This window comes from Cimex lectularius, unplaced genomic scaffold (genome assembly GCF_000648675.2).
Source record: "Cimex lectularius strain Harlan isolate CLEC.00 unplaced genomic scaffold, Clec_2.1 scaffold71, whole genome shotgun sequence".
NCBI lineage: Eukaryota > Metazoa > Arthropoda > Insecta > Hemiptera > Cimicidae > Cimex > Cimex lectularius.
In genome coordinates this window covers 1,591,506-1,604,102 of record NW_019392655.1, presented here as the reverse complement: position 1 = coordinate 1,604,102, position 12,597 = coordinate 1,591,506, and the positions used below count along the sequence as shown (strand labels likewise).

The 12,597-nt window shown below is 36.6% G+C and overlaps 1 protein-coding gene across 5 annotated transcripts in view; it reads left to right on the top strand.

Annotated features, from left to right (window-relative positions):
- The window catches only part of LOC106668249 (sarcospan), a 39,421-nt gene that overhangs the window by 17,655 nt on the left and 9,169 nt on the right, over positions 1 to 12,597 (top strand). For all 5 annotated transcript variants that reach the window (XM_014396810.2, XM_014396811.2, XM_014396813.2 and 2 more), the window contains 2 exons: positions 1,882 to 2,126; positions 10,319 to 10,660. In XM_014396810.2, coding sequence (XP_014252296.1) covers positions 10,381 to 10,660 — 280 coding nt within the window. In that variant the 5' untranslated portion in view covers positions 1,882 to 2,126; positions 10,319 to 10,380. The remainder of the gene's footprint in view (positions 1 to 1,881; positions 2,127 to 10,318; positions 10,661 to 12,597) is intronic.

The following is a 12,597-nucleotide window of genomic DNA, read 5'->3' as shown; positions in this document are numbered from 1 at the left end:
GTTAGTTGGATGTACTGGAGAATAAATTTAGCAGAAATAATTGTATTTTCAAAGACCTCTCTTTCAATGCCCAAGATAACCTCTTAAGATAGTTGAAATGTATCTCAAAAGAAATGTAGCGTAAGGATGCTGTGAAATATTTATTTACGTCCCGTTTGGAATGCAGACATGAAGAGAAGGTATCTTTTGGTCTCAATTTTACACAATAGAGAGAAATGCCCGGTTTTAAAACATCGTTTCGGTTGAAAAGAACTGGTCGGAAGATTGCCTAAGATTATATACCTACTATGCGCAGATATAGACGTAACGTATTCCAGTTTCGTTAAGAGATGAATAGCAATATAAAGCAGTCAGATCTTCCAAATTAATCATTAATGACGTTCAATTTTCAAGGAATAACGCAGTAGGTCTTATTTACAGCCAAGACCTAGGATCGGCTAAACTGAAGGTTAGAAATAGCTGGTTAGATTCTTACTGACTTCTCTCGTGAAGGAATGTATGCAATCCGGTATTTTGGCCCCTTATCGCATTTCAGTATTCGGCGAAAGATAATATAACTTATATATAAGTAATATTCCTCGAGAGATATATAAATCTGCTAATTGGACCAGACTAAAACCATTATTAGATGAAATACATGCCATCAGTGCTTATGCCCTAGAAAATCTTAAAATAGGTTACATTTGTAAAAAATCATAAGATCGGATAGCCAAAAATCCTCCATCACAGAATGGATCCAAAAAAGGCAAAATGGGAAGTGGATAAATTTTAAGTTGCTAGACACAGTAAACTTCTGCTAACCCAACCCTCACCAAGACTGGCAAACGTACTGCAATAGTTAGAAAGGGTTAAACTCTGAGGAGTGATAGGACTATATACCTCTCATCTGAGACAACATCCATGCATGGAGCATATTCAATGATGACCCAATTTGTACGTTATGCAATGGAGAGGAACCGCTCAATGGAGACCCAAAACTGGGATTCAAAAAAAACCCAGGGAATCGTATTTTAGCAACGTCAGTCAATGCCCTGGTACTTCTTAGGAGAAGGATCGAGTCGGTTGCACTGAACTAAGGAACTAGGAAAGTAATAAGCTAGAAAGCTGTAGTGCTTAGGGAACCAAAAAGCCCCACTTCCTTGTATCCATCATCATCATCATTATACCTAATTGAATTAAATAAGTTTGGTACGCAAAACACAGTGATTAACATGCAGAAGTTTATGTACGTAAAGAAGAGTTTGCTGTAGATGCCTAATTGAACTCATAACTTTTAAACAAACCATCCTTCCATATCGGTATTGTCTATGTATCAAAGTCATTTTAATCTGCGTCTTTTTATAAATTGCCCCAAAATTGTAAATTATCATTTTAAAATAATATCATGGGCATGAGAAAAACACTTTCTCCTGAAAGGGCAGAAATAAACCGAGATTCTGCCCTAATAGTACGTGACAATAGAATTATACTGATGTAATGATCGAGGTTGTGGTCAAGGTTAGGTCGTTTCTTAATCCAAATTTCTGCCAAGATTTCGACTTTATTTAAGTGAAATCAGAAGATGATTGATCAACCACAAACACTGGATCAAAGTATGTTCTTGAAGAAGAAAGCAAATTCAGTTATTACTGATAACTGCAACAGCAGTAACAACTAAATTTGCTTTCTATTTCAAGACCATACCTTGATCCAGAGGGTTCGCGAGTGAAAAAATCGTCGATATTTTTAATAGTGAAAAAAGATGATTGATCAACGCAGTACTGTTCATAGATTAAGAACTCCCTCAACCTTGACAACCTCGATCCCTACATCAGAATAACAACTGTTGGTCGATTCTATCAATAATTTACGACAATGAAATGTTTTTTTTTTTCTGTCCAGAGTCGGACGACACAACGGCTCTCAGCATTCAGCATGCTGCCGAGCTGAGCAACTCGACTCACGAAAGAGAAAGGTGAGGTTGAGGACGGCCATTTTTGGTGGAGAGGTGTGCACTTCCTGACGTCAGCTCCTCTTCCACTCGGCTTTGCTTCAGGCTTCAGTCTTAGTCCGACCCTCACTTGTTCAGTTACACCGTACTTTCTCATTTCGACGGATCTCTCGACGACAATGGATTAATGCTAGAGGTATTTTGACTTTTGCACTATTTTACGAATTTTTTTTCTTCTAGGCAAAAATTTATATACCCAACGAACAATATAAGAAAATATTTTAAACTATCAAATGTCGAAATCTACCGAAAAAAAATATTTTCCAGTTTATCCTTATTCTTATCCATATAATTTTTTAAATGTCTTTTCTTACGAAATATTGTGTACGAATAAATCCCTTTGATGTGACTATTCTAAATATAAGATGCCCAAGTTCCTGAGTGATAGAAATAGTGTTAGTACCGTTACAACTAAAAACCCAAGAAATTTCGATTTTTTAGTATGTTTCGACCGAAAATTAACTAAGTAAATATTAAATAAAGGGTTAAAATTTACTGCAGAAGGATCTAAACTTCGCTCAACTTAAATTGACTACTGCCTAAAAGAAAATTTACCCAATACTCATCCTATTAATTTATTTGCTTTCGACTCCAAATACGTTAATACGGCTTAGTATTGATAAAATTATGGATATCTGGAGAAAAATAAAACTCTAGAATAAGTAAATTATACGGCGTTTATACAAATAAAATCCGTATGTACCGAAACAAACATAACACTTTCGGCTATAAAGAATAAATTAAAATTTATAATGAAGACATCTACTTCTCACTTTCATTAATTAGTATAATTGTTTTTTTAAGGTCTTCTGGCTTCCGTTTTAGCCACTGAGACAATAGCTACTGTGAGGCCTTGGCTTTGCTAAGTTGTTAATCTATCTGCTAATCTTAAGAACTATAAGCTATGATCTCATATACGTGAGTCGTTTTCCCACGTGTCTCGACGTTAACAGACCTAAATCATCTATCAGGAATATGATTTTTTCCACTCAGTTTTCATCAGTTTGAATTTTTATATCAGGTAGTAGCTTGTTTAGTTACATATCGGCCCTTTTTAAACCTATTTTGTAGTTTTATCGTCCATTATTCGCTGTATAATATTAAGGGACCATTTTCAGATTGGAATGCCACTCCCTCGTTTTTTGTTTTTTATTGTCATAGGATTCTATTGAATGTGACCATGGTCTTGAGTCTTATAGTATTTATAAGTTATAAGGTTTAACCGGTCCTTCCGTTGATGATATTCTGAAGAAGGCCCGATAAAATCTGATCACGTTCTCATTTTATATTTATGACCTAGTCTAGTCATCTGCATATCCTAGAAAATAAAAGCTCTACCATTTTGTTTCATTTGTGCCGACTATTTGGGGCCAAAGATTAGGGCAAGATTAGACTCAAATAAATCTTTTTCCCCTGTTTTATGGCTTTTTTAGTTCGAATAATATTTCTAGTATTGTTTCCATATTTGAATTTATTTCAATAGACCATTTCGTGAAAATCTGTCGATCTAAATTCAGATTTTAACTTAATTGTGTCTAGGAATGGGATTAAACAAGTCTGGTAAATATCCTAGGGCCTGTTGTGTATATTTTCTCGTAAAACACACGAGATAATGTACACATCCAACAAGAATGTGAATAAATTAAAATAAAACTACCTTATTCTTTGTTTAACTTGCACCTTTCTTGCTTTTTAGAGCTTTATAATAATTGCTATTATGGTATATATTTTTTTTTATAAAAGTTCCTATTTCTTCATTTACATTTTAGTGGTCAATTGACCAAGTTACTTCTTTCAGTTAATTATTCGTTCTGTGTAAGGTCTTGGTTCTTATTTCTCTTAATAAATCTCCTTTTACGTCAAATCCCATCCATATTTATTTATTTTTAATGGAATAACAATCTAAATGATCTCAACACCTCAACGACTAACGAAGGCCATGGAATCTAAGTTGATTACATAATAGTATAAATGTATTATTCATTTGAATGTAAGATCATACGATAGAGTTAGCTGGATAACTTTTTTCCAAAGCAAAAGCCTCTTAGTCCGAAAAATCAAACATTTTCTTGTTCTTAAAGGAATCTAAGTTGATTACATAATTGTATAAATATATTATTCATTTGAATGTAAGATCATACGATGGAGTTAGCATAGTTAAATCCTTCAAGCACTGTTTCCAAAGCAAAATGGTCTTAGTCCGAAAAATCCAATATTTTCAAATATACAATCCGTTTATGTAAGCAATAATCTCAATTTTTCGTTGAAATTTTAGTGGTCATTGTGTTCGATTATCCTGGTCCAACCAATCTCGCCTGGGTATGGTAGGTCAGTCGCGTTTAGACATTTCTCCATTTTAAGGTGTGCACTCAAAGGGTAAAATGTTTTCAGATCCGGTCGGTAAAAGATGGCGAATCATTAGGAACCCTCGTAAATCAGCCCTGTGGTTGACCTGTCAAGGAAAGAACGTTCCACTTCTTAGACTCAATGAGCTTTTACCTTGGGGGGGGGGGGGATGCACCTGGTCGAAAAGCCAGCGAAGACCCCTAGCAAATATCCACATAGAAAAATTTACAAATAATACGCTCCCTTGAGCCACTTCCTTTCACCCAGTTCACCGATCACATTCAACACCAATCAATGGTATTCCCAATCGTAAAAATACCTACATGTTGACTGTACTACCGGCGATTTATATGTGCAAAAAACACGAAGTAATTCCTGTCGTACTGGAGGGCTCAACGCTTAAGGTCATCGGGAGAATAATTGTACTCCATTCTGATTTCACCTTCCTATATACATTCCGTGCATAACGTTCCAGCAAGACTTGGCATTCTTTCAACACGTAGGTTATGGTCGATGGAATACTCAATATTAAGCCATCCAAATTCTCACACTAATAAATACTTGCGGTTCACATAAAACATTAAATACACACGGAATATTGATTCTATACGGTATCCCATGAAAGGACATCAAAAATTAAATTAAATGTTCAAAATGTCCACCTTCGTGATGATGATGACTTTCTCCAAGCACTGCAGCTTTCTGGCTTATTGTACTTTCCTATTTCTTTGGTTCAGTCAATCGGCCAGTTCCTTCTCTTAGTAAGTAGTAGGCGATTGTCGTTGATGCAATTCCTTTCCCTGTGTTTTCTTTGCCCCCAGGTTACGCTTCCATTGAGCGGTTGCTTCACATTCAAAGATGTTGGGTGGCTATTTCTTCCTCGTCATTGCATAATTTACAAATTGGCTCATCATTGAATACGCACATGTGTGATCTCAGATGCCGATAAATAGTCTTTTGTAATTCCAAGAACAGGTTCAGGGCCTATATTGTTTGCAGATCTTCCTCTGGACATTGTGTCTGCTTTTCGTTACCTAAAATTCTCTGGTATCCTGGTACCCAAGGAAGCATCAAGTTATTGTATTTCCCCAGGTTTTGAAGATGCATTCACTGACTAGTTTTGATGTGATTTTTTTAAGTTTTAATAGCTGCTTGGCTATCTGATCTTAAATATCTTTTGCCAGTGTAATCTCTTTTAAGATTTTCTAGGGCACAAGCTTTGATGTCATGATTTCAGCTTGAAAGGCTGAGGTCTACTTTCCTATTTGATTGCTCGTATTTTTGGCTTGTTCAAAAAATGCCTGATCTGGTTCGTTCATTTGTTTTGGAGCCATCTGAATACCATATTATTATCAGACTTGAATCTTTGTAAATACATTGTTTCATAATTAATTATTTAAGGGGACTTTAAATCTCAGAATAAAGTTTTTCGTATGAATAATGGACCATTAGAATAACATGATTAATTAGATACAATTTTAGAAAACGGAAATATTACAGACCGACTGAAATGAACAAATAAAACCGGTTTGAGATCTACTCTTAGTGTAAATAAACATAAGTGAAACATGACAACCGATTCTGTCATGTCTTCCTGCGACTTTCTGAGCTGCATACAATAATCTGTTCCTATTTGCGAAGATTTTCGTAGGATAGATATGGATTTTTATCAAATTGACCCTTTGAGATGAAAGTACTTGCCACTGCCACTTTCACCTGAATAATCTGCGACAGATAAGTCTTTCGAAAAGCGATGGTTCGAATTCGGAAGTGAGGACGTACTTAAAAACCTAATGAAATTTATCATATTAAAAAGTAATTGATTAAATCACAGTGCATCAAAAGTCAAGCACTTACGATCAACTTATGCAACCTGAAAAGAGTTTATAAATAACATGGAAAAAATAATTGACTGATAAAGTACAAAAACTACTACTGCCTTACCATCCCATTTAATGATATACGCATATGTGTGAGCACACTGTGCGTGTCTGTTCTGAGCAGGTAGTAGGATATCAGCTATTATCATTAATTCATGATGACAATGTCGGTGAAAAGAATTCCCACGATAATCCGTAAGAGTTTTTTTTTTACTGGAACCTTTAAAAGTAATTTTCCTAAATGGTAATTTCATCGGTTTGACTTGTTTTTTAGCACATGCACCCAATAAATGTCAAAGAAACAGTAACTTGCTTAAGATACCATTCATGAAGTCATTTTACCACCGAGAACCAGTCAGTAAAATACTTGAGTACTTTTAAATACACGTGGCCCGTTGCCAAGAGCACGTGCCAGTTCCGGTTTGTTCCATACATTCTCTGTTTACTTTCAGTGGGCGAACTGCCAGGAAGACCGGCTACATGCTTTGTTTTTAGATCAAGGTGAAGAAACTCTGATTATTTAGTGATACGGACTCAATAAACTCAGTCACGTCGTCACTTAATCTTTCCGGTCAATGCCAGGTCTACAAATCCCCTGGCATAAATAAATCAGTTCTATAATTATGTAAACTGCTATTCAATCAGTTGAATTTACAATTTTTAAGACCAAACCATAATGATGATGGCGAGGAAGTGCTACTACAGCCTTTAGCTTATTTACTTTCCTAGTTTCTTAGTTTAGTGCAATCGACTCAGTCCTTCTCCTAAGAATTACTAGGTCATTGATTGACGATGCTGCAATTGGATTCCCTGGGTTTTCTTTTATCCCAGGTTTTGTGCCTCCATAGAGCGGTTGCTTCGCATTCGAAGATGATATGGGTGACTGTTCTGCAAATGGGGGTCATCATTGAGTACTCCCATGTTGTGTAGATGTCGTCTCACATGCCAGTGACCGGTAAATTGTCCTATCCTCTGAGTTTGGCCCTCTCTAACTGTAGCAGTGAGTTTGCTAGCCTTGGTGAGGGTTGTTTTAGCATAATTTACTGTGTCTAGCACCCCCCAAAGCTTATCCACTTCTCCTTTTTTCTTTTGTGTATCCATTCAGTGACGGAGGATTCTGTGGCTGGATCAGGGCCTATAGTCTTGCAGATCCTACTCTGCCCAGTGCGTCTGCTTTTTCGTGACCTCAAATTCCCTTGTGTCTTGGTTCTCAGGATATTATTAGATTATTGAGTTTCCCCAGATTTTGGATGCATTCACTGATTAGTTTTGATGTGATTTTTTTACACGTTAAAGTTTTCATAGATGCTTGGATATCCGATCTTACGAGTATTTTTTTTCAGTGTAACTTTTTTAAGATTTTCTAGGGCTCAAGCATTGATGGCATGTATTTCAGCTTGAAAGACCCCGTAATACTTCTCTAATAAGTTTGTTTGCTCATGTTTTGGGCTTGAACGACCTGAGATTATCAACAACACATGTAGTTTTTAACATAAGCACACTCTTACTAATTCTTAGATACATTATTTCCTTTATACATACCATTGTCTTAATTAGACTGTTTGTTATTCACCCATCACTCTGTCTACTAACTATACAACTAATCTAATTGAGGGTTGATTGGTATTGAATGTTCAACCTTCGGCCCTCTAGCACAAACATTCACACTAATAAATAATTCAATTGTTACATTCAAATTGCACAAGAGCACCTTTGCTACCTCCTCAAATTGGAAGCTTCCCAGACTCGGTGAAGTGCAGAAGTCATTTCAGGGGGCAGTATCATTTGATCACAAAGACTGGAAAAGTAAAAAAATCCAGACTTAATCCACCAAAAGCGCCGACGCACTCACCGACCCTTTACGACCTTTTAAAAATATATAACAGAAATAACCAGACTCACTAAAGATGGCGATATACATTACAGACCCACCCAAAATGAAAGTATTCCCAAATGATCGGCCATTCCTAATCATCTGTGGCCATGCCCACTATTACATTTTTCTGAAGTTCCTCCCTTAATTTTAGTATTTACAATTTTAACATCAATTCGGCAATTGCTCTATTTTTATATAAGTTCGGAATTTTATAGAATGGTTCTGGTACTACTGGTGCGGCTGAGGAGCCCCTAGGTCTATCAGCCTCTTCCTTACTATTCCGTCCTGTGTGCTCTCGGATCCTGACAAGAGACGGTTTGTTATCTAATTCATTTCTCCAAGGTCCCATATTGTACGTGATCTTACCTCAGGTGAGGACAATGCTTTCAGCTCAAGTTAGCTGTCAGAATGATAGCAATCTTGCTCCTATTTACAGCCTTTTTATCTTTTATCCAGAGCTTTTTTTAACAATTCCGAGGGAAATTGACGTTATAAGCTATTTCTTCTATAAATACCGGATCTAGTGTCTTGTTTGGTTTTTGAACGCCCTTGTACTAAAAAGGGTCAGAGGTTACTTGTTTTTTCTTCCATGCTGCTCTTTTTGGTATTGTAATAAGGTATTTCTTTGCGAAGTTAGAATCATCGCGTCTGAAGTCATGCCAAATGCATTCTTTTGAAGTTTCTCTCTCAGTTCTAATTATTTAGCTTCATGGGTGGTTGGAAGCCTATTCACAACCGATCTTCTCCTGGGATGTAGACGATTACAATCAGGTGATTTAATAACATCTCCAGGACAGCGTTCGCCGTAGTTTTCTTGGCTCTCTACTCTGGTATGCCTTTCTGTGACACAGAAGGAAGAAAAACCTTGTTTGGGTAGGGCATTGGAGACAATACATATCGTACAATTTAATATTGAGCTATTCTCGCTTTTCTTGATATGTGTTCCAACACAGTCGTAAAATTATTTGGGTTTGGTCGGTTTGAATCATCTTACTCCTGATAATTGTGTTTTGTTTGACATGGCCTTTTCTTAGTCGTTGTGAAAACAGCATATAAACAACAGTACATACGCCTTCATTACGGTTTAATTTACGACATGACTTTTACAAGCGTGTTCCACGTCGTTTTCTTGTGTCAATAATTCATGTTAAATTGTGAGTTTGATTTAGTACAAATATATTCTGACTTAGAATGTTAATAAATATATGTGTTATTTGTTCTCTTCAGTGTTAATTGTATAACTCCTCGGTACAAAAAAAAACAAATTGGACGAACCCAACCACAGAGCTCCATACCGTGACCGTATAATCGTCGTCGATCGTCACATAATACTTTTTTTGTAGCGATCTACTGATGTTTAAGCTAGTTAAACTTATTCAACTCATGTTTTTTTCAATTCCTAGGGCAGTTACGCAGTTCTACACTGTACGTGACCTTACCTCAGGTACCATTGCTTTGAGCGCAGTTTGGCTGTCAGAATTGATAAATATTCTTTTTGCTTTCCATTTTAAGCCGTTTTGACTTTCTTGCGCAGAGATTGTCACGGTTTCCTCTTAATTTCGGTCGTAAATACCGCCTTGGTGAAAATAGTGCCCGGTTTTTCTGCCGTCCATGCACCAAATCGAGTCAGTGGTACTGTCTTTTCTCCCATGCTCCTATTTATGGTATTATAATTTGATAGTTCTTTGAGCTTCTGTAGTCATGCTAAAAGCTAAATATCTGAAAACCGATATTTTACAGGTGTCAAAAAGTTCTTTGATGATTTGAGGTGGGATTTTCTTCCATATCTTCCTTAAGAAGTTTAGCATCAAATTGAAGATTCTTCTCTTTGTTGGTTTTCATAAGTCATATCTCCGGAAGTAAAATTTTCCATGTCAATGGCTAACAGCTCGTTCATTAGAACTCCCCTCAGAAAAAGCCTTATTAATATTCAGTTCAGCTTGGGCAGCAGAATGACCGAGTTTGACCTCTTAAAGAATCTCATTGTCTAGTTGAAAGGAAAACATTGTTATAAAATCGAGGGCTGATGTGTTTATTATAGATTGTAAATATTTTCCTGTGAATTAACCGATTAATTCTTGTAATCTATCCTCTTTTTAGTGTGACATTTCATGTCAGACAACTCAATACTTTTCTATAGAATTTGTTTTTATCAACATCAAGCATGAACAACGTAAAGGAGCATGCCCACAAAAAAAAGCTATTGTGTTATCTTTTATTCCCCAGGGATATGGATCGGTGGGAGTGGGGTCTGTCATTGAAGATGGGAGGAAGTTGACCATGTGGCCATGAACCAAGACGGTGGCGAGGGTTACAACACCCTGCCGAAGCAGAGGGAGCGGACAGGAGGACGGATCAACGAAAACGAAAGGCCGCTCAGTCTCTATGACAACCTGGATGATACGCCGAGGGCATCCCCAAGCAGATCCGTCGGCCCGTCCCAGGCAGCCGCCATGGTCACAACCGTCCCCCAGAACATCGTCGCACCCAAGATCGAAGGACGACACGCACCGACGAGATCGTCCCTCAGGCACAGCAGGATGATTGTGCTGACGAAACAAGGCAAAGGTAATTCGATTTTTAACAACCATAAACCGTAATAAAAATATCACAATTATGGCGAGGGGTTCAAAATGAGCAAACATTTGAAATCTAGGTATCGGATTGGACAGAAGTCACGGTAAATGTTTCCAGATGATGTAAAAATATATAGGCCAACACAATCGGTAACTGATTGTAATCTATTTCAATCAGTCTTGAATTTTGTTGTCCGTCGGTGTTAGCTAAACATGTACTGGAACATTTCAAAATTTAAAGTTGTTACCTATTCAAACAAGTACATTACAATTATACTTGAATTCAAACGTCCGTCGGTGTAAACTAAACATTATGTACTTTTTCAAAATGTAAAGTTGTTACCTATTCAAAAAAAGTACATTACAATCGTACTTGAATTCTAATGTTCGTCGGTGTAAGCAAACATTATGTACTTAAACATTTCAAAATGTAAAGTTGTTACCTATTCAACAATTTTTTTTAATGTATAAATTTTGATGTTCCTAGGCTCAATATTGTAAATTGTAATAATTTACAATAATGTAAATTGTAAGGGTCAATTATAAATTCATTTTATACAAATATGGCTGTGACAAGCTATATGAAACATAGCCCTTGTAACCGTTTAATGACGGAAGGGAATTTCAGCGTTTTGACTGGTCTTCTGACATCATAACCAAATAAAAAATGCATTGCAAATTACATTGCAATTGATTAATACATGCATAATACATGCATTGCAATTGATATCACAAAATCATAAAAAAACGTGTTGTTTTTCGTAAAAGTGCGATTAGACGATTACACTTACAATAAATTGACGAGTGAGTACTATAAACTCAATTTAAATTAACTACATTAAAGGCGAAGTTCGCCGAAATGGAAAAGCGTCTCCCTGATAACATGGAAAATGCGAAATCCAGGCGAAAAAACGTTGTATTTATATTGAGTCATTTGTTACGCCAAATCCCTTCAGTCCGCTAGAACAATTGGACTCACATTTATGTCAACAGATGAGGGAACAACACATGAGAAGATCCCAAAGCCTCCTCCGATATTTATTTCGAATGTCAACAACATGAATATTCTATTAAGCGAAATAAATTCTCTCAAACCTGGTGCATTCCGCCATATAACGCTAACCGGCAATAAAGTAAAATTAAATGTCGATACAATTGATGGCTATAGAATTGTCACTCACAAAAGTACATCCTTCTCGTGGCATGGCCAGCGAGGAGTCCTGATTTGAACCCATTAGATTTTTAAAGATGGGGAACCCTGAAAAGTGCAGTGTGCACACCCATTGAAACGAGGGAACAGCTCATAGAGAAAATTGAAATCACCTGCAATGACATGAGGAAAAAAGGAAAGGAACTTGATCTGATTTTTTGATTGCCGCTAGAGTCTATCCACTTTTCCTTTTGTTTTATTTGGAGCTATTCGATGGTGGATGATTCTGTATTTGTTTTTGTTATCCCAAGTATAGGTTCGGGGCCTATGTATTGTCTAGCGATCCTCCTCTGGCCAGTGTGTCTGCTTTTCGTGCTCTGACACCCAAGATATCATCAGATTGTTGTTTCCCCAGGTTTTGGAGATTTTTGATGCATTCACTGACTAATGTTGATGTGATTTTTTACACGCTAATGCTTTAATAGCTGCTTGGCTATCAGATCTTATTAGGATTTTTTGGCCAGTGTAACCTCTTTTAAGCATTGATGCATGTGTTTCTGCTTGAAAGACCGAATCAACTTCCCTAATGAGTTTGATTGCTCATATTTTGAGCTTGTACAGAAGGGAGGATTGAAAAACATTGACATAAAATTGCCCCACTTTTCTCTATAAATTGATTTATTCTTACTTTTCCTTGTGAATTTGTCAGGCAGGTGACGGAATTATTTGGCGCTACCTGAATTTTTCAAAAAGATTTATTATCTATTTATCGGTGAATT